This window comes from Erythrolamprus reginae, chromosome Z, assembly GCF_031021105.1.
Source record: "Erythrolamprus reginae isolate rEryReg1 chromosome Z, rEryReg1.hap1, whole genome shotgun sequence".
NCBI lineage: Eukaryota > Metazoa > Chordata > Lepidosauria > Squamata > Dipsadidae > Erythrolamprus > Erythrolamprus reginae.
In genome coordinates this window covers 128,250,609-128,274,086 of record NC_091963.1, presented here as the reverse complement: position 1 = coordinate 128,274,086, position 23,478 = coordinate 128,250,609, and the positions used below count along the sequence as shown (strand labels likewise).

Genomic DNA, 23,478 nt, shown 5'->3' with positions numbered 1-23,478 from the left:
CCACCTCTGCCATCAGGCATGGGGGAACTGAGATATTCTTTCCCCTTAGGCCTTTACAATTTATGCATGCTATGTTTTTTTGTAGGGATGTTTGGTTTTACAATAAGGGTTTTTTAGTTGTTTTAGTATTGGATTTATATGATGTTTTTTATTACTGTTGTTAGCCGCCCCGAGTCTACGGAGAGGGGCGGCATACAAATCAATCAATGAAACAAACAAACAAACAAACAAACAAACAAACAAACAAACAAACAAATCTATCTATCTGCTGGCATGCAGGCTATTGCCCTAGCTCAGCTCCAACATGCATGTGTGTGCCAGCCAGCTGATTTTTGGCTCACACAGAGGCTCTGGGAGGTGTTTTGGCTTCCAGAGAGCCTCCGGGGGGGATAAGGGAGGTGTTTTTACCCTGCTCCAGCTCCAGGGAAAACTTTGGAGTCTGGGGAGGGTGAAACATGAGCCTCCTGGGCCCATCAGAAGTTGGGAAACAGGGCATTTCTGGCCTCCAGAGGGCATCTGTGGGGGCGAGGGAAGCTGTTTTCACCCTTCCCAGGCATTGAATTATGGTTATGGGCACTCGTGCATGCACAATAGCACACACACACACTCTTTGGGCATCCGAGGAAAAAAATGTTCGCCATCACTGTCCTAGAATGTCCCTAAAATTCCTATCGCTGCAATGACTATCATGATTATAAAGACAGAAACTAATATTTTATGGATGGACAGTTTGAAAGGACAAACATTCGGAGTAAAAATGCTGTTTTAAATTATATACTATAATTAATAATTATAGAAACATAGAAACATAGAAGATTGATGGCAGAAAAAGACCTCATGGTCCATCTAGTCTGCCCTTATACTATTTCCTGTATTTTATTTTAGGATGAATATATTATTTATTTTGTCCAATACACAATGAGAATTTTAGTGAGTGTATATATACAGGTATATATATATATATATATATATATATATATATATATATATATATATATATGTTTTCGTAAATTTTCACGGGTATATGTATGTAGATTGTTCTGAGTTCGGGTTTTGCCCTGTGTAATGTTTTGCATGTCTATGCGACGTTTCGGTGAAATCACATTCACCATCTTCAGGCTGGAGTTCCAATCTTTGTGTTGTTGTAAATACATATATATATATATATATATATATATATATATATATATATATATATATATATATATGTTTTCGTAAATTTTCACGGGTATATGTATGTAGATTGTTCTGAGTTCTGAATGTGATTTCACCGAAACGTCGCATAGACATGCAAAACATTACACAGGGCAAAACCCGAACTCAGAACAATCTATATATATATATATATATATATATATATATATATATATATATATATATATATATATATATATATATGTAGATTGTTCTGAGTTCGGGTTTTGCCCTGTGTAATGTTTTGCATGTCTATGCGACGTTTCGGTAAAATCACATTTACCATCATCAGGCTGGAGTTCCAATCTCTGTGTTTTTGCAAATGAATATTAGCAACTGACATTCCTTCTTAGCATGTAGTGTGGGGGTGGAGATTTGCTTTGAATGTAGCAAATAGATTGGGTGACTATGCTTCCGTGATCTGATTGGTTGGTGTAATCATGGTTATAGAAGGAATGGTATGAAGATTATGAAGTGTTTTGTTTAAGTCTGATTTCCAAATATAAAATTCTAAAATCATAATAATTAAAGGATTGACATATTGATTATAATGAAGTTTTTATTTTGTTTAAGGCTGGTTTCCAAATCTCTGGCAGACGTGAGGTATCATCCCGTTTATTTAAACAAAAAGATCTTTTTTCAATTTCAATAGCTTCTAGAGAGATTCTTTTATATAAATTCTCTGTTTTGTGGAGTAATTTAGTTTTTTCAAAGTCAATTTCGTGCCCTGTTCTTTTAATGTGCTGGACAAGGGAGGAGGTCTTCTCCTGTTTCTTGACTGCATTCATATGTTCTGCCATGCGCTGGCTCACTCTTCGGTTAGTTTGTCCAATGTATGTGGCTGCACATGTTTTGCAAGGGATTTCATAGATACCTTGGTATTCTAATTGGATTTTATCTTTGGGGCTCCTTAGGATATTAGATATTTTTTGGTTAGTGCAAAATGAGGTTTTGATGTTATGTTTTTGTAGAATTTTACTAATTTTATCCGTGGTGCCTTTGATGTAAGGAAGGATGGTGGTGCCATTGTCCTGTTCTTGATCTTGTTTTTTGGGGGGTGTCTCTTTATTGATTAGGTTTGTTATTGTTTTCTCTTTGAATCCATTAGAAATTAGTACATCTTTGAGTTTGTTCAATTCAGTTTTTAAGTGCTCATGGTCAGCTAAGCGTTTGGTTCTGGTGATGAGAGTTTTGGCCACTGAGGTGATTTGTGCGGGGTGGTGGTGTGAGTGTGCATTTAGATAACGGTTGGTATGGGTTTTCTTTTGGTAGATAGTATGTCCTAGGCTGCCATTGGGTTTTTTATAGACCAGTACATCTAGAAAGGGAAGTTGATCATTGATTTCTGTTTCCATAGTAAACTGTATTTTGGGGTGTAGGCTGTTGAGATGAGTGAGGAAATTGTCTAGTTTTTCTTTACCATGTGGCCAAATTACAAAGGTATCATCAACATATCTCAGCCAAAGTTTGGGTTTGTATTTGGCTTGCTCTAAAGCATTATTTTCGAAATATTCCATATAGAGGTTGGCTATGACAGGTGATAGAGGTGATCATCAGGCTGAAGTTTCCAAGCTTCGTGCTGTCCATTTTACAACAGCACGAAGCTTGGAAACTTCAGCCTGATGATGGTGGATGTGATTTCACCGAAACGTCGCATAAACATGCAAAATATTACACAGGGCAAAACCCGAACTCAGAACAATCTACATACATATACCCGTGAAAATTTACGAAAACAAATATATATATATATATATATATATATATATATATATATATATATATATATATGTAGATTGTTCTGAGTTCGTGTAATATTTTGAGTGTCTATGCGACATTTCCGTGAAATCACATTCACCATCATCAGGCTGAAGTTATAAGCTTCATGCTGCTGTAAATATAGATATAAATTCTATATTTACAGCAGCACGAAGCTTATAACTTCAGCCTGATGATGGTGAATGTGATTTCACCGAAACGTCGCATAGACACTCAAAATATTACACGGGGCAAAACCCGAACTCAGAACAATCTACATACATATACCCGTGAAAATCTATGAAAACAAATATATATATATATATATATATATGTATATGTGTATGTATATATATATATATATATATATATATATATATATATATATATATATATAACTATATATACACACACATAGTAAAATACATGATGAAGGTTATAGAGGAGATACTCATAGTAAAATATATCTATGAAAGAATAGAAGAAGAGATATAGGAATAGAAGAAAGGTTTAGGATATATAGGAGAGCAATAGGACAGGGGACGGAAGGCACTCTAGTGCACTTGCATGTTTAAATTCAATTACTGTGGAGTTACCAACCACGTCTGCTAGATGTTTGTTCCAAGTATCTACTACTCTTTCAGTAAAATAATATTTTTTCCCTTCTGTCCTCCAGGCTATACAGATTGAGTTCATTACTGATTATCTCATCAAATACAGTACTCTAATGTGAACAACCTTAATAAAGATTTCTGTTTCGTTTTGACCTCTGCCTGCTTTAGAGAACCCAACTGAAACTGCAGTGCCCCAATTTTTTCAAAGTTTATTTAAGATCAACATTTCCCTCAAGGAAGGGGGAAAAAAACCCCCAAGAGACGAAATGTACAGGCCTGGGAACTCAGACCCTTAATTCCTAAAGAGGCCACCGTGGCTTGTTTGAATGTACAAAAGATGTTAAATACAGAAGTAAACTTTGCATAGACATTAGGCGCTAAAGTTTACACTCTCAATTACCGTGAGCTTGGTGGAATTATTTTTCTACTTTTTCTCTTCTCCCTTGGGGCGACCATTCAGCTCTCAGGGGAGTTTAATGAAGAATTCACGCTTCAGAGCAGTCTCTTTTGCTAAAACTGTTGCTGGTGTGGCTGTTCCTTTAGGTTTGCTTGAGCCTTCTTTTAGCTAGCAGGAAGAAGGCAATTATGGCCCCCGTTCTGTGCTACTTGGTTCTCTTATGGCTCTCCTACCATTACCAATGGACAGCGGCCACCGAAACACCCAAAGAAACTTTGCAAGTGATCCAGGTCACAGGTGGGTCTTGTAGATGGTTGAAAACTGGAAACTTAGTTGGTAACAGATTTCAGACTAACAGGTAGGTATATTTTGAGAAAGTCAACAGTGTAGAAGTAAAACAATGTGTGTCCTTTTTTTCCTTTGCCAAACCAAATATCTGAGGCTTGCAAGTACAAAAGGTTGAGATTTTTAAAAATCTAGATTTGTTTGCATTTCTTATCACCCCCATTATCTTTTTTCCTGCTATGTCATGTATTTTAGGTTGTAGATCTGTTTTTTTAAATGCAGTATATAGATAATATTCTGTATTATTTTAGGCCATTTTCAGAAAAAAATTGAAGATCTAAAATTCAGTTTTTGGAAACCATCAGGTACTATCAAATTTGGAATAAAAAAACAAACCCAGCATTAGTTTAGATATTATTAATTTTTAAAAGCTATGCAAATTGCTCCATTTGTCATTTGAACCTTATTCTAGCTTGTTTATTTTTTTTTTAAATGGCTACATTTTAAATATAGAACTGAATTCTTTTTGAGAAACTTAACTAAAATTTTTCCTTTTTGAATTGATATTAACAATTAGGGTTTAAGTGTTATTATTAATTTATTTTGTTTTGAAAGAATTGTTATTTTTATTTGACTTGTTGAACACTTCATTGTGATGAAGAAATAAACACTAATCAGGAAAAAAAGTTGCTCCTAGAAAGAAAAGGAAGTTTTAATAATTATATCTCACATTCCAGAATCCCAGAAAGTTTCTTTGTCCTGCAATCTGGATCCCAATCTGACTTCAAGTGACTTATATCTGGTCTGGCTTGGTCCAAAAAGGAATGAATTGCTGTATGTAAATGTGGGGTACCACCATCCAGAGGCAAGACTTAATGCTATGTGGGGCTTGTCAATCTACAGAACTGTTGTGCAAAATACCACTTGGTTTACTTGTAATTGGAATGGCCAGTCAGGAACCCACCATCTGCTTCCAAATAGAACCAGTAAGTATTGTAATTTATGAAAAGTAGTTACAGAATTTAATGTTCTCCCTAGCTCCCACCACCCCTCACTTTGAACTTCCACCATCCCTAGTCACATTGACCCTGCTGGCTGGGGGATGACTAGGATTATAGTCTAAATCAGTCAGGACCCCATTTGGGATAAATCCAAGAAGAAGAATCTAGCTAAACAGTCTTGGGACCAATTAAGCCGTCTCTTTCCCAATCCAACCCAATCTCCCAGAGCCGATTTTAATAGGGAAAACTTGAATATCTGTATGGAATCTCCTGGAAGAAAGGTATATTTAATAATAAACAAATGGAAGAAGAATTATTATGATAATTGCTTAGATGAGTGATGGCAAACCTATGGCACAGGTGCCAGAGGTGGCACGCGGAACCATATCTGCTGGCACATGAGCCGTTGCCCTAGATTAGCTCCACTGGGTGTGCCAGCCAGTTGATTTTTGGCTTTCTCAGAGGCTCTGGGAGGGCAATTTTGGCTTCCAGAGAGCCTCCGGAGGGATGGGGAAAGCCGTTTTTACCCTCCCCTGGCTCCAGGGAAGCCTTTGGAGCCTGAGGAGGGAGAAATATGATCCTACTTGGCCCAAGTTGGGAAACAGGCTGTTTCCGGCCTCCAGATGGTCTCTGAGAGGCATGGGAAGCTGTTTCCACCCTCCCTAGGCATTGAATTATGGGTGTGTGTAGAAATGTGGAAATCACAGACAAAAGACACATGGTTTCTAGAATGCTTTGCCCATGTTGGAAATATCTCTCTGGGCTGAGCAGAGCTGTCTCATGTTGAGAAGCAAGTTCTCCCTCTCTCTGGGATCATGCTGTGTGTCATGAGTCTGGACTTGCAAGTTTATTCTTTTATAATCAGTTTCTTGTGTGTACAAATATAAAACATTAATTCTTAACTTAACCTAGTTACAACATAAATAGTTAATATGTGACATACTGTCAGAATACAAAGATAGCTAAATAAACAGGAGAGCATCTTAATTAACCAGACAAACAGAAGGACATCAACTACCTAAAGTCAACATAAACTTAGACAATTATTTCCTTAAACTTAATCAAGAGGGGTGAGTTGTCTCTGTCCAGCACATAGCTTCTTTAATCCAATATTGGTTGGTTTGACCTCTGATGTTAGCCAGACAAGCATGTAACATTTTCCTTAGATATATAATAATTATGATGCTTTAAATAATTCAGAATAATGAAATGCTTTATTCGCAATATATGTGTGCATATCATTGCAATAATTGATAATAATCTACAGGTGTGGGCACTCACACATGTGCGATAGCGCGCATACACGTTCTGTCGACACTCGAGGAAATAAAGGTTCGCCATCACTGGCTCAGATGGTATTGCTGTTATTGACAATGTCGTGCACAAATTAAGACTATATCCCATAATACTTTGCCTTTCAATCTGTAAGGCTAAAATAAAATCTTTTGATTGTGGATGAATGGATGCAGCCTTCTGCTGCACGAATCCCAGCGACCGGTTAGGTCCCACAGAGTTGGCCTTCTCTGGGTCCCGTCGACTAAACCAGTGTTTTTCAACCAGTGTGCCGTGGCACACTAGTGTGCCGCGAGACATGGTCAGGTGTGCCGCGAAGCTCAGAGAGAAAGAAAGCAAGAGAGAGAGAAAGCAAGAAAGAGAGAGAGAGAGAGAAAGAGAATAAGAGAGAGAGAACAAGAGAGAGAGAACAAGAGAAAGAAAGAGAGAGAGAAAGAGGGAAAGAAAACAAGAGAGAGAGAAAGAGAGGGAGGGAAGGAGAGAGAGAGAAAGACATAGAGGGAGGGAGGGAGGGAGAGAGAAAGAGAGCAAAAAAGAGGAAGGAAGGAAGAGAAAGGAAGGAAGGAAGAGAAAGGGAGGGAGAAAAAAATAGAGTGAAGGGGAGGAAGAGAGAGAGAATTTTTTTGTCCAAACTTTTTTTAGCCCCCCCCCCCCGCTCAATGTGCCCCAGGGTTTCGTAAATGTAAAAAATGTGCCGCGGCTCAAAAAAGGTTGAAAATCACTGGACTAAACAATGTCATTTGGGGGGACCCAGGAGAAGAGCCTTCTCTGTGGCGGCCCCAACCCTCTGGAACCAGCTCCCCCCAGATATCAGAGTTGACCCCACTCTCCTTGCCTTTCGCAAGCTCCTTAAAACCCACCTCTGTCGTCAGGCATGGGGGAATTGAAATTTTCCCTTCCCCCTAGGCTTTTAGAATTTCTACATGGTCTGCTTGTATGTATGATTGGTTCTTTAAATTGGTGTTTTTTAGATTATTTTTAATATTAGATTTGTTTACATTGTCTTTTTTATTGTTGTTAGCCGCCCCGAGTCTTCGGAGAGGGGCGGCATACCAATCTAATAAATAAATAAAATAAATAAATGATTATAGGATAAGGTGAACATAACAGTCCAACACATGCATAGGGGACCACTTAAGGAAACATAATTAGAGGGATAGAAGAGAAAGATGTTTGGCTGGTAAAAGATTTTCTGTACTGAAAATAAAGTGGCCCAAGTAAATAATAATAACATCTGCCTATCCCAGGTCTTTGGTAAGGACTCAATAGACGGCTAAAAATGCCAACTCCAATTGAATTACATATTAGTAATTGTGCGATGAAGCATAATAATCATTCATCAAATATATATGCCACCCATTTCCAATGACTTTGGATGGTTTATCTGGAGCTATTTTTTTCAGGTGGAGATGACTCTGATAACATCCAAGAGAAAATGAAAGCCTATGAGAAAGAAAACTATGAAGATCGTACTGGCAATTTTTCAGATGCAAACAGCTCTTTCCCTTATGTCAGCCACAAGGAAGCAGAACCACACAGTGAGTTGATCAGAGTTGCTTCTTTATAATCCCCTAGCTAATTACAAGAGAACAGCCAGATGAAGTCTTCAGGAATTCCAAGATGGGGTGATGGTGGAGTCTCCAAGGATTCCTCTGCAAGGACTCCAAACGCACCAGTGTTTTCACTCCTTCCTGCTTCTCTAGCCCTAGATGATTTCACCCCACATAAGGCCGAATTAGAGCTGATTTCCATTTTTCGTTGGGGAACAAGATGGATAATCTTTCTATTACCACACGGGCAAGGCGATGACTAAAATGAATTGGGAAGAAGTATAAATTTGTATGGGATTGGAAATAGTGTGAGGGGATTTACATGAATTCGTGTTTGGTAAGATTTAAGTTTGTAATCCATATATCTAGGTAAGTTGTTGTCTCTCCCCCCCCCCCCAACTAATATTGTTTAATTGCTTATTTTTATTATTTATTTTTATTTGTCAAGCATATATGAGATTACGGATAAAGCAAAAACATTGTGAATGCATGAATGCATTAACATAGCGATCAATGCATGACATGGTTACCAATACATGGGGACATTAGGAAAGGGACGGTAGGCACGTTAGTGCGCCTCTTTCAGGCCTCTTAAGAATGGGATGAGATTAACAGTAGACAGTCAAAAGGTAAAAATTTGGTAAAACCACAGAGTCAGGTAGTACATTCCGGGCATTGACCACTCTGTTGCTGAAGTCATATATTCTGCAGTTGAGTTTGGAGCGGTTTACCTTAAGTTTGTATCTATTATATGCTTGTGTATTGTGCTTGAAGATGAAGTAGTCATTAACAGGTAGGACATATTGCATGCACAAAACCCAAAAACAAAATGGCGCCGCCGTGAGAGCCAGTTTGGGAGAGTGGCCAGGCAGTGATCACTCCCAGTTCAGAGAGTGAGGGGGATGAATTCCCACTACCATTTCTATAGAACGGGTCCGAACCAGGAGCAACTCACCTCTGGAATGAAAGGTTTGAAGATGGAAGATAATTCCTTTAATTACTAAAGAGTGATAAGCAATGGGAAATAATTGAATAGCAAATGCCAATTCCACTCACAGATGCTATTTATTATTTAGTTTATTATTATTATTTATTAGATTTGTATGCCGCCCCGAGTCTGCAGAGAGGGGCGGCATACAAATCTAATGAATAATAATAATAAAATAAATAATAAATAGCATCTGTGAATGGAATTGGCATTATTTAAGTGGAGAAATAAACTGCTATAGCTCAGATTGCAAACATCTGTATAATCAAATTCAATAGAGGTTGATAATTTTAAATTGATTTTTTTGGGGGGGGCCTGAATGTGATCACATTTTTGTTACCAAAATAAAATATTCCTAAAGGTTGAAAAGTCTGTCTATTACATGAAGATGACATAGGACACATAAAAATATCATTCATTCATTCGTTCATCCATCCATTTATTTATTTATTCATTCATTCATTGGATTTGTATGCCACCCCTCTCCGGAGACTCGGGGCGGCTAACAACAGTAATAAAACAATGTACAATAATAATCCAATAAATACTAAAAATGATTTAAAAACCCCATTAATATAAAAAACCAAACATACATACAGACATACCACACATGAAATTGTAAAAGCCCAGGGGGAAATGGTATCTCAATTCCCCCATGCCTGGTGGCAGAGGTGGGTTTTAAGGAGCTTACGAAAGACAAGGAGGGTGGGGGCAATTCTAATCTCTGGGGGGAGTTGGTTCCAGAGGGCCGGGGCCGCCACAGAGAAGGCTCTTTCCCTGGGTCCCGCCAAGCGGCATTGTTTAGTTGACGGGACCCGGAGAAGACCCACTCTGTGGGACCTAACTAGGATTCGTGCAGCAGAAGGCGGTCCCTGAGATAATCTGGTCCGGTGCCATGGAATGAACCTTACAAGTATTTTAATTTCAGTTGCTTTTTTTTAATGGAAAATTAAAGCTTCTTCTAAACAGAATCATTACTCTTTAAATTTCTGAGCTATCGGAAGTGTAGCCAAAGTGCCTCTAGAATTTAAAATGCCTTCAGGTTTCATAACTGGAATTAATGTAAAATTGTCCTTTTCTTTTCCGTAGCACTCCAGAAAGACCTGCCTCATTTAGAAATGGATCCTGAATATTTTTCTTGTGATGCCCCAATGCATAGAAATTGGACAGAGGGAACACTGCTCTGGATTCAGCATGATTCATCAGATCAAAATATAGTCCTGATTAATATGACAATACGACGTTCCGTGCGCTACTCACTGAATATGAATGCTAGTCTTGTTTCTTTGATCTTCCCAAGAGTAACCTTTGAAGATGCTGGGAACTATTCTTGCCAATGGAAAAACCAGACACGCTATTTTCAGCTAGAGGTGATAGCAAAAACAGGTGCGGCTCTAAGTAGGAGGGAAAGATGTGTTTGGGAGGGAAAGATGTGTTTGGATATAAGTTAGTATAAACTTAAAAATGCCATCAGGTTTATAAAATCCAAAGGAATTATTTCGGATGTTGTTTTTGAAAAAATTATAAACCAGTCTCTAGAAACTATAATATAGATCTGAGTTTCTCAATCTTTTAAAAAAATCTAATGGCCCCCTTCCAACCTCATTTTTCTCCTATGGTACTACCACCCTCTCCTCATCATTGTCGCATTACTGGATACAAACGCAGGACAGTAACTGCTGTATTTATTGACATCAATAATACATGTGCAGTGAAGGGCTACAATTTTTTTTACTACCGCACTGTGGGAGTGGCTTATTTTGTGCGTGTAGCTTACTGGCCATGTGACTAGGGTGGATTAAAGGTCATATGACTGTCTTAAAGTTGACCAACTTGATATCACTCATGTCAAGGGTTAGGGTGCCTGGCCTCTCCTCACTTCAAAGAGGTACAATTTCCCTATCTATTTACTATTACTGAACATCCAAAATATACTATTTAATTCTATGTATATATGCCATATGTGTACACACATATTACACAAAGGCACACAAAAATATACATTATCTACTATATAAACTGTATGTGTATGTACACATATACACACACATACACACACAGCTCTTCTAAAATTATACACATTCAGCCTCATTTACTGTGATAGGAAGAACATACCCAGAGCCCAGAAGGGGAAAAAAAAGAAAAAAAATCAATTTTTTTTACTGGTTCTGTGTACCTGTAGGAGTCCATCACTGAATACTGTATATGCAATATAATATACTTTGCATTTTTGGGGCCATTCAGCAGATGTTCTTGCTCTCAGGTACATATTTTTCACTACTGGGACTTTTGAAGTATCCTGAAGTCTTCAGAAGGCCATATGTCCACTAATTGAAAACTGTTGATCTACATCTAAAGAAAGGATTATAGGATCTATATGCTAAAATAGTTTTCCAAGTGGCAGTCTAAAGACTAGAGTGGGAAAATAACTCTATAGGAAGCCTAATATTACTTTTACTGAGAATCTTGCAAGTCTCATTTTATTTCTCCCACCCCCTTGATTGTTATACTCATGTGAATTAGGAAGATATCTGCCTGAGCAAGCTTCCAAATGTTAGGACTTTAAAATGCAAATTTCTATCAAGCCATTTTCCTTACACTATAAACCAGTGTTTGTCAACCTGGGGAATTCTGGGAATTGAAGTCCACACATCTTAAAGTTGTCAAGCTTGAGAAACACTGCTCTCTATACAGTAACTTACATTATTTAATTAACACCGTATATACATTTTATTCATTGATACATTCATTGATTTATTCATTGATTCATTCATTGATTCATTCAATATTATATCATACACTATTTATTTATTTGATTGATTGATTGATTGATTGATTGATTGATTGATATGCTGCTCTTCTCCTGAGACTCAGGGCGGCTTACAGCATATTAGAAATCTAGATAAAACAATAATTTTTTGACAAGCCAATTTTAAATTATGTAAATATATCGTTATAAGGAGTTCTAAGTAAGAGCTACGTATCACAGAGGTTTAAAATCTGCCCAAAAAAACACAAAACAGTTAGTCCTCAACCTAGAACTATTCCTTTACATTTGTTGCCTTGTCATGCAGGCAGGTAACAAGCTATGAATGACACTGAAGCTGAAATTGGTATTTTGTGCTCGGATTTTTCATTAGCATCTAAAAATTCATCAGGTGCTAAAAGAGTGGTAACAGCCTATAAGCCTAACATCCAGCCCCCAAAACAGGAGACTTTATTTAAAAAATTAAAATCTGAAATGCTCAGTGCCTAATGTTTATTTATACCGTGCAAAGTGAAAACATGCTTTAAAAAATTTATGGCCAATGGATTCCACCAGTATTTGATTTTTTAAAAGTATCGCTATGTTTAATACAAGAAATGGCATAACAGGCACTTTCTTAGAAGACATATCTTTTCTTCTTTCAAATAGAAGGAATGCAAACAGATTTATTGTCAAGCGTATATACTTGTATTTATTGGTTGCAGTTTTTATTTAATCATTAATAGCATTATTGATTTATCTACTGTGCATTATCTAAAACCTGCTTCTTGCTTTTGTAATAAAAGTCTTTGGAGAAGGGCGGCATGCAAATCTAAATAATAATAATAATAATAATAATAATAATAATAATAATAATAATAATAATAATGCAAGCAAAACTACTGTGGGACTTCCGACTTCAGACTGACCGAATTCTGAAGCATAACACACCAGACATTGTGATCATGGAGAAAAAGAAAGTATGGATCATCGACATCGCAATCCCAGGAGACAGCAGAATTGAAGAGAAGCAGCTAGAGAAATTAGTGAAATACGAAGATCTAAAAATCGAGCTGCAACGACTCTGGCATAAGCCAGTGAAAGTGGTCCCAGTGGTACTTGGCACGCTGGGCGCAGTACCAAAGGATCTCAGTGGACATTTGAAAACCATCGGAATTGTCAAAATCTCCATCTGTCAATTGCAAAAGACCGCTTTACTGGGATCGGCAAACATAATTCGCCGCTACATCACGCAGTCCTAAGTGCTTGGGAAGCGCCCGACCAGTGATGAAATATGAAATCCAGCATAGTGATCTCATTTGCTGTGTTGTGTTGACATAATAATAATAATAATAATAATAATAATAATAATAATAATAACAACAACAACAACAACAACAACAATAATAATAATAATAATAATAATAATATCATTGAATTGAGTTTTAATAAGGCCTAATCACATCTTTTTCTTCTTTCCCCTCCATCCCAGTCAAAGTTGTTTGGCATTGGATGATTTGGTCTGTAGCAATGGGATACATGATTATTTGCCTTGGCTCTGTTTTTTGCTTTGTAAAGTTCCGGCAAGGTATGTATCTTTACATTCAGAAGCTTAATAAATGAAATGAATGGTTAAATATTTCCTATAATTTATTCTGCTATGTCCGATAAGTTAAATCTAATAAATTAATACAGGTAGACAATTGAGTCCAAATGTTCTGTTTCTATGTGAGACCTTTGTTAGTTGAGTTTTGACCCATTTTATGACTTTTCTTTCCACAGTTGTTATGGGAATCAATGCAATTGTTAAATTAGTAACATAGTTGTTCAGTGAATCTGTATTCCCTACTGACTTTGCTTATCTATTTTTCCTGGGATATGAAACCTTCAGATAAATTTTTCCCTCTTTGACACACTAGATCAGTGATGGCAAATGGTTTTCAGTTCATGTGCCAAAAGGTGGTGTGTGCTAGCATGCTTGCATGGGTCCACATCCATTCCCTCCCCACACAAATGCATACACCCATGCTTGCTCGTGGACATGTGCACAATCCCTCTGTCCCCGCGCATGCACACAGGCCTTACTAAAGCCCGGGATAGTGAAAAAACAGTCAAAGAGGTAAACCGGAAATTTGGAAAAATGGACTTCTGCTTGCCTGTTTGCTGTTTTTCACACTTCAGAGCCTTCAGGGAAGCTTCCCTAAAGCCTCCGGAGGGCAAAAAACAGTCCACCAGGCAAACCAGAAGTCTGTTTTTCCAAACTTCTGGTTTGCCCATTGGCAGTTTTTTACACTCTACGGAGTGAAACGGCCCTCCCATGGCTGAAAATCAGCTGGTCAGCACACATATGTGCACTGACATAGGACAACGCCTCACATGTAGTGATGGACGAACCGGACCCGCACAATTCGGGTCCATACCGAATTTTGTGGTGTTCAGTCTGCCGAACATGAACGCGAATTTTTTTCAAAGTTCAGGGTCGTGTTTGGTGTTCGGAGCTTTGACGTCACTGGCAGGTTGCTAAGGATGCCAAGGTGATCACTTCCTGGATTCCATGGAATCCAGGAAGTGATCACCTTGGCGTCCTTAGCAACCTGCCGGTGATGTCAAAGCTCCATCCCCGGAATCTCTTTGTGGGAGGGATTCCCTGTTCGGGTTCGAGTTCGGGCTTGGCCGAATTTTGCATAAAGTTCGTCCAAACTTGCCGAACCCGAACATTGTTGGGTTCGCCCATCACTACTCACATGCCCTCCAATATGGCTCCTCTGCCACTTATGGCACGCATGCCATAGGTTCACCACCGTGGCATTACTGAATTGTCTTTCAACCTCAGCAACTTTAACACGTTGCTGATTGGGGAATTCTATAGTTGAAGTGCACACATCTTATGGTTACTGTGGTTGAGAAACACCACACTAGTGAGTCAAAATTGCTACAGGGAAGAAAATTCTTTATAGGTAGTCCTCGACGTACAATCACAATTGAGCCCAAAATTTCCGTTGTTAAGTGAGACATGTGTTAAGTGAGTTTTGGCCCATTTTGCAACCTTTCTTGCCACAGTTGTTAAGTGAATCAATGCAGTTGTTAAGTTATTAACAGGGATGTTAAAAGAAAATGGCTTCCCCATTGACTTTGCCTGTCAGGTTACAAAAGGTGATCACATGACCTTGGGACACAGCAACCATCATAAGTATGAACCAGTTGCAAAGCATCAGAACTGTGATCACGTGATCATGGGGACTGCAACAGCCAGAAGTGTGAAAAGTAGTCATAAATCACATTTTTCATTACAATTATGAGAGGCTATTTATTTATTTATTTATTTATTCATTCATTCATTCATTCATTTATTCATTCATTCATTCATTCATTCATTTATTGGATTTGTATGCCGCCCCTCTCCGTAGACTCGGGGCGGCTAACAACAGTAATAAAAACAGCATATAACAATCCAATATTAAAACAGTTAAAAACCCTTATTATAAAACCAAACATACAGACAGACATACCGTGCATAAAATTGTAAAGGCCTAGGGGGAAAGAGTATCTCAGTTCCCCCATGCCTGGCAGCAGAGGTGGTTTTTAAGAAGCTTACGAAAGCTTACACTAAATGATCTGTTGGAAGTTGAGGACTGCCTGTATTTGAAATGTTCTCTGTCAACCTTTCTTGTTTCAGTCAACCGAACTCGCAGGAAACAAAAGAAGTTGATGAGTCATAGCGGGAGGTAAGTATTCAGAATGTAATAGTGGGAATTGTGCTCTTAATTTAGAAAATTGTACAAGAGAGACAAAGGGTAACAGGAGAGAAAAAAAATATGAAGGAATGGCTTTATATTAACTTTAGAGGCAGACAGTGAGCTCTAATGGTAAAATTCCAGATGTTTTATAGACTTGAACTTAGACTAAGGCATACGTGCTTAAGCTGTACAGTATTCTTGAAAATTTGGCATGCAGGAAAAAAAGTCAAAAGTCTTTAGCAGATTAAATTTTTTAGCCTGGCAGAAGAAGGAAATTATTAAACAGTGCCCAGATATAGATAGAATAGAATTGAATAAAATAGTATAATTTTATTGGCCAAGTGTGATTGGACACACAAGGAATTTGTCTTTGGTGCATATGCTCTCAGTGTACATAAAAGAAAATACAGATTTGTCAAGAATCGTGAATTACAACACTTAATTATTGTCATAGGGGTCAAATAAGTAATGAAGAAACAATCAATTTTAATAAAAATCTTAAGGATACAAGCAACAAGTTACAATCATACAGTCATAAGTGGGAGGGAATGGGTGATAGGAATGATGAGAAAAACGAGTAGTAATAGTGTTGCAGACTTAGTAAATAGTTTGACACTATTAAGGGAATTATTTGTTTAGCAGAGTGATGGGGTTTGGGCGGAAAATGTTTTTGTGTCTAGTTGTCTTAGTGTGCAGTGCTCTGTAGCGTCATTTTGAGGGTAGGAGTTGAAATAGTTTTGTATCCAGGATTGAAAGGTCAGTAAATATTTTCACAGCCCTCTTTTTGACTCGTGCAGTACACAGGTCCTCAATGGAAGGCAGGATGGCAGCAATAGTTTTTTCTGCAGTTCTGATTATCCTCTGAAGTCTGTGTCTGTGTTTTTAGGTTGCAGAACCAAACCAGACAGTTATAGAGGTGCAGATGACAGACTCAATGATTCCTCTTTAGAACTGTATCAGCAACTCCTTGGGCATGCTGTTGTGTCAATTAAATTAAGGTCATTGATTTAAATTAGATTAAATTCGGTCCTTGGCATGTTCGTCCCCTCTTTCTTGGAATGCCATCCTCTCATTCACTCACTCACTCACTCACTCACTCACTCACTCAATCAATCAATCAATCAATCAATCAATTTCTATGCTGCCCAACTTCCCAGGGACTCTAAGCAGCTCACAGCAAAAATACAAAACATCAATAATAGTACAAAAACCTCTAAAACAGATTTAAAACAATTTACAATACAAACAGTTAAACCCCTGCATACCATTCATGGTCAGATCTTGCTGGTTACCGCCATAAGATCAATGGCCCCAGCCTGTCGGAAAAGCCAGGTCTTAGCATGATTGTTATTGTTTTTAGTTGTAAAGTTGTGTCTGACGCATCGCGACCCCATGGACAATGTTCCTCCAGGCCTTCCTGTCCTCTACTATCCATTTATGCTCACGCCTACTGCTTCAGTGACTCTATCCAGTCGGTTCATTCCCTGTCGTCCCCTTCTTCTTTTGCCCTCAATCGTTCCCACCATTAGGCTCTTCGCCAGTGAGTTTTTCCTTCTCATTAGGTGGCCAAAGTATTTGAGTTTCATCTTCAGGGTCTGGACTTCTTGAGATCAGTCAGGGTTGATCTTCTCCAAAACTGGCTGCTTTGTTCGCCTTGCAGTCCAAGGAGTTGTTAACCTGATCCTACGTAGCTTCTGCTCTGGCAATCTCACACTACTGACTAGAGCCTACAAAACCTATGCCAGACCCATTCTCGAATACAGCTCATCTGTCTGGAACCCATACCACATCTCAGACATCAACACTCTCGAAAACGTCCAAAGGTATTTCATCAGAAGAGCCCTTCACTCCTCCACTCGAAACAGAATACCCTACAAAAATAGACTATCTATCCTGGGTCATGAAAGCTTAGAACTGCGGTGCCTAAAACAAGATTTAAGTATTGCCCAAAAGATCATATGCTGCAACGTCCTTCTGGTCAACGACTACTTCAGCTTCAACCGCAACAACACAAGAGCACACAACAGATTCAAACTTAATATTAACCGCTCCAAACTTGACTGTAAAAAATATGACTTTAACAATCGAGTTGTCGAAGCGTGGAACTCATTACCGGACTCAATAGTGTCAACTCCCAACCCCCAACACTTTTCCCTTAGACTCTCCATGATTGACCTCTCCAGGTTCCTAAGAGGCCAGTAAGGGGCGTATATAAGTGCACTGATGTGCCTTTCGTCCCCTGTCCAATTGTCTTTCCTTATCTCATTTATCATATATATTCTCTCCCTCCTATCTACTTCTCTTCTTTTTACCTTCTATCGTTATATATATATTACTTAATGTCTATTCTCTTCCATATGTATTGTATATTGGACAAAGAATAAATAAAATAAATACATAAATAAAATAAATTAACAGGAGTCTTTTCCAGCACCATAGTTCAAAGGCCTCAATTCTTTGGTGCTCAGCCTTTCTGACAGTCCAGTTTCACAGCCATACATTGCAACTGGGAAAACTATGGCCTTGATTATATGCACTTTTGTTGGCAGGGTGATGCCCCTGGTTTTTAGTGTGCTGTCTAGATTATGCTGTCTAAGCATGGTACTCAAGTTCAAATCTGATCCTCGACCCTGAATGACCCTATGGGTCTCTGCCACAGTCTTCCCCAAAGCTGCTTGCCTCCAATTTTCTGAGGTAACAGTTGCCAGAAATAGTACTTCTTCGATTACAGCCCATTTACAAAAAATAGTCTATAACTATTAATGGAGATTCTTTAATTTTATAAATCACATTGATACAGTAATATAATTTTAGGTTCTGAATTAAATGGTTTTAATGAGCCTGAGAAGAGGACAGACATTTCAAGGTTGATACTGCATGTATCTCAATTCCCTGCTTCATATGGGGCCCAATAAGGATCCCAGATATTTTCTCTGGCCTTCTCCCCTAATGGCCCAAGTGATAATTGTCATGATATATAGTATTCCAGAGCAGAGGTCCCCAATCATTTCAGACCTCAGGGACCACTAAATTCATAATTTTAAATCCCGCAGACCGCTAATATGATCTGCCAAATGACCAAATAGGTGGGCGTGGTTAGGTGGCCATGTGACTTAGTGGGCACGGCCAACTCAATGCCATTCACATCAAAGGATGCCTCTCTAGCCTCTACTCACCTCTCCTCTCCCAGCCATTCTTTGCCTGCCCGCCAGAGCTCCTTAGGGTCCCAACAGGAAGCAGTTGTTGGAGCTAAGCGGCCACCATGAGAAAGAGTTGGCAAAACTGCTGCCTCAATTCAAATTGGATTTGACCAAGAAGGAAGGTCAGCAGAAGCACCTCATTGAGGACTAGGAGCATAGGCTTTCCAAGCAGAGGGAAGACTTGCAGTAGTGCAAGGCCAGGTACCAGCACCCTGGGCCTCAGCGGCTGAGATGCTCAACCAGTTCCATGCCATGATGCGGTCCCGTTGGAACAAGATCCTCCATCTCTTTGCCATCTGCTGCACTTTCCTCCAGCCTTCGTCCAAAGCCCTGCACTAGGAGGCTGAGGCAGAGCCCAAATTGGAATTTCTCCCCCTCCCTCCAGCCCCCACGAAAACACCCCAAGGGTGGAGACTTTCTGCAGCAACACAAATGTTCACTGCACGTATTTGGCCCAGGGGTCATCGTTTGAGGACCCTGGATTTAGTGCAATATAAAAAATGCAAATAATTTTTCTGGTGACCACCAAAATTTTCTCACGGATCACCAGTAATCAGTGATGGGCTCCTACGGGAACGGCCAGGAACGCAGTTCCGGTAGCAAAATTAGGAGGTCCACCCCAGAGCACCCAATTTGCATAAGCCATGCCCACAGTGTAGTAGTAAAAATTTTGGAAGCCCACCACTGCCAGTAATCCACAGATCACCAGTTGGTGACCATTATTCCAGAGGACTGTTTGAAGCTTATGAGTGATAACCACAATTTGCCCTCCCAAAGAGGCTCAACCTGTTGAGCATCTGATGTCCTTCACATTTGTGCTCTGAAAAAACAACTTATCAGATCTTAATGTCATTTATATTTTATGTGTCTCTCATTTCCAGAAGATGTTTTTATGCCAGACGGAACAAAAGATCAGCCTCCAATAGGATTATGGTATCTGCAGGAAATGATGATGGTGAGTTAATTAGGACTTTCCTCCATTCATAAAATTCTTCCTCAAGATTATGCTAATGTGCTTTTTCTTTTTAAAAAAATATAATATTTATTGATTAAAATCAAACATAAATATTGTATTTACAGATGTAAGTATAAATTCAAAACAAACAGCATAAAAAAATACAGAACAAAAAATACAAAAAAATAACATGATAATGTGCATTTTGTGCATTTTTTGCTACTGGAATTTGTGGAAAAGTATACTAATGAAAGTTGCTTTAGGAATACAGCACACTACAGATTTAATGCAGGAAAAATTAAGGGAAGTAATTGGCAGATCCTCTGGCTCCAACCAAGCATGATCTACAGTAGGAAAATTATCTCCCTAACAGTTATTTATTTATATATTTAATTTGACATACCGTATATGCCACCCCCTATATTGACATGTAGTAAATGGGGTTCTAGTTTCACATAACTATGTTGTGTGGTACACAAAACGCTTTGGCGCATACATTTAGCATTATTCTGAATTAGTGTTGCAAAATGATTAAAGACCTGAAAATTAAAACATGTGAAGAACCGTTGCTGGATTTAAGTTTGGCTAGAGAAGAGAAAAGGACAGGATGAGTGGGTGGGGGTGACGGCACGATAGCAGTACTCCAGTATTTGAGAAGCCACAAAGAGGAGGGGGTCAACTTATTTACCAAAACACCAGAAGGCAGGACAAGAAACAATATATGGAGAGAACCAACATGGAACGAAGGAGAAACATGTTACAGTGGGGACAATTAATCAGTGGAACAGCTTGCTTTCAGAAGTTTTTTGACTTGGATGGGAAAAGGGGAAAAAACATACTTACATATACATACTTAGGTACATACATTCTTCTTCTTCTTCTTCTTCTTCTTCTTCTTCTTATTATTATTATTATTATTATTATTATTATTATTATTATTATTATTATTACGTCAATACAACACAGCAAACGAGATCACTATGCTGGATTTCGTATTTCATCACTAGTCGGGAGCTTCCCAAGCACCTAGGACTGCGTGATGTAGCAGCGAATTATGTGTGCCGATCCCAGTAAAGCAGCCTTTTGAAATTGACAGATGGAGATTTTGTCAATTCCGATGGTTTTCAAATGTCCGCTGAGATCCTTTGGCACTGCGCCCAGCGTGCCAAGTACCACTGGGACCACTTTTACTGGCTTATGCCAGAGTCGTTGCAGTTTGATTTTTAGATCTTCGTATTTCACTAATTTCTCTAGCTGCTTCTCCTCAATTCTGCTGTCCCCTGGGATTGCGATGTCGATGATCCATACTTTCTTTTTCTCCACAATCAGGATGTCTGGTGTGTTATGCTTCAAAATTCGGTCAGTCTGAAGTTGGAAGTCCCACAGTAGTTTTGCTTGCTCATTTTTGACCACTTTTTCGGGCTTATGATCCCACCAGTTCTTTGCCACTGGTAAATGGTAGTTCCGGCACAAGTTCCAGGGGATCATCTGTGCCACAGCATCATGTCTATGCTTGTAGTCAGTCTGTGCAATCTTTTTGCAGCAGCTGAGTATGTGATTGATTGCTTCATCCGTTTCTTTACAGAGTCTGCACTTTGGATCGTCTGTTGATTTTTCTATTCTGGCTTTAATAATAATAATAATAATAATAATAATAATAATAATAATAATAATAATAATAGATTTTCTATTGAAATTCTTCCTTTTCACTTATCAGCAAAAATATGTTTACACACACAGATACACACACCTGTGAGATGTTTTCTTGTGTATTGACCATGTGCAATAGTGCGCATAATGCAATGACCTTCCCTCACACATGCGCACAATCCCCATGCTGCCTCCCCACAGGCACACAACCCCCCACGTTGTCCCCCGCCCCTGTGCATTTGTACAGGCTTCACTGAAAACTCCAGATTTCTGATAGGACCATTGGGCTGTTTTTCACTCTCCTCAGGGTTCAGGAAAGCATTTTGAAGCCTGAGGAGAGTGAAAAATGGGCCAATGGGCCAACCAAAAGTTTGGAAACAAACTTCTGGTTGGCCGATTGGGCCTTTTTACACTGTCCCCAGGCTTTAGGAGGCTTTCCTCAACCTTGGGAAGAGCAAAAACAGGCCAATGGGCAAACTGGCAGTTCATTTCCAAACTTCTGGTTGACCCATTGAGCCATTTTTCACTCTCCCAGGATTCAGGAAGCTTTCCTGAAGCCTGAGGAGAACAAAAAACAGCTGGAGCAAAATCTTGCTGGGATGCATGCATGCTGGCAATACGAAGCTCCATTTTCACTACCGGTACACAGTGTGGTCTGTACTGGCTAGCAACCCAATATTGCTGGGGCTGGGAGAATTATTCTGTTCTCCCGAGTTCCCCTGTTATCTAATCCCATGAAGCAATCACTGCAGGCAGTCAGAGAATGACAGCAGCAACCTGTGTGTTTTCAACTGCTAAATGTTGGTCCCAAAGTTGGTGCCCCTCCCCAGCCTCTTTCCTCTCTCTTTGCTTTATGTTCAGACAGAAACCATATTCTTCCTGCTGAGTTAGAATAGAGACTGGATGTGCAGCCAAAAATTATTTAATCGAGTATACTTTTCTGCCGCCATAGGCAGTGTAGAACAGAACAGAACATTTTATTTGGCCAAGGGTGGAATTTGTCTCCAGTACAGAAGCTCTCAGTGAACAAAAAAAGCAACATAACAATGACAACAACAACACAGTAGTTGACTATTGCTGGGTTTGAAAGCACCCTGCACCAACAGTTACATCATGAATGAAGCAACCTTGCAACAGGAGCATTTATTCTTCAGGAAATGGGGACATAGACCAGTGATGGCAAACCGTTTTCCCCTTCAGTGCCAAAAGTGCATGCCCACACTCATAATTTAATGCCCCCTCGCACCCCTCCCCCCTGCGCATGCACATGTTACGCTCCCATGTTGCCCTACCCCTCCATGCGTGCATGAGCCCCTCTCCCATTATCCGACTTCTGGTGAGTCTGGTAAGCCTGTTTTTCACCCTTCCCTTGCTTCAGAGGCTTTCCTGGTGCCTAGGGAGGGCGAAAATGGCCACCCCTGCCCCCGGAGGACCACTGGAGGCTGGAATCAGCTCATTTCCCAACTTCCAGTAGGTCAAGTAGGCCAATTTTTCACCCTCTCCAGACTCCAGAGGGTTTCTTGGAGCCTGGGGAGGTTATGAATGCCCACCCCCACCCTTGGAGGCCCCCTGGAGGCCGAAAACATCTCCCAGAGCCTCTGTGTGAATCAAAAATCAGCCGGCCTGTGCCCACATGCATGCTGGAACTGAGCTAGGGCGATGGCTCTCATGCCGGCTCCACATGTCATCTGTGGTATGTATGCCATGGGTTCGCCATCATGGACATAGACTAATAGGGTCGGAAAGGACCTTGGAGGTGTTCTAATCCAATCCTCTGCTCAAGCAGGAGACCATAATACCATTCCAGACAAATGATTGTCCAATCTCTTCTTTAAAATCTCCAATAAGGGAGCATCCACAACTTCTAGAGGCAAACTGTTCCATTGATTAATCGATCTCACTATCATGAAATTTCTCCTCAGTTGTAGGTTGGATCTCTCTTTAATGATCTTCCGCCCATTACTATGTATCTATCTATCTATCTATCTATCTATCTATCTATCTATCTATCTATCTATCTATCTATCTATCTATCTATCTATCTACCTACCTACCTACCTACCTACCTACCTACCTACCTACCTATTTATTTATTTTGTCTAGTACATAA

The 23,478-nt window shown here is 39.3% G+C and overlaps 1 protein-coding gene across 2 annotated transcripts in view; it reads left to right on the top strand.

Annotated features, from left to right (window-relative positions):
- The first annotated feature begins 3,979 nt into the window (after positions 1-3,979).
- LOC139175878 (B-lymphocyte antigen CD19-like) overlaps positions 3,980-23,478 on the top strand; it is a 42,892-nt gene continuing 23,393 nt past the window's right edge. The window contains exons 1-7 of one of the 2 annotated variants that reach the window (XM_070767241.1): positions 3,980-4,260; positions 4,986-5,234; positions 7,946-8,080; positions 10,170-10,466; positions 13,319-13,414; positions 15,503-15,551; positions 19,645-19,718. In XM_070767241.1, coding sequence (XP_070623342.1) covers positions 4,152-4,260; positions 4,986-5,234; positions 7,946-8,080; positions 10,170-10,466; positions 13,319-13,414; positions 15,503-15,551; positions 19,645-19,718 — 1,009 coding nt within the window. In that variant the 5' untranslated portion in view covers positions 3,980-4,151. Of the gene's footprint in view, positions 4,322-4,985; positions 5,235-7,945; positions 8,081-10,169; positions 10,467-13,318; positions 13,415-15,502; positions 15,552-19,644; positions 19,719-23,478 lie in introns of both variants that reach the window. The other variant, XM_070767243.1, reaches the window with a different exon arrangement.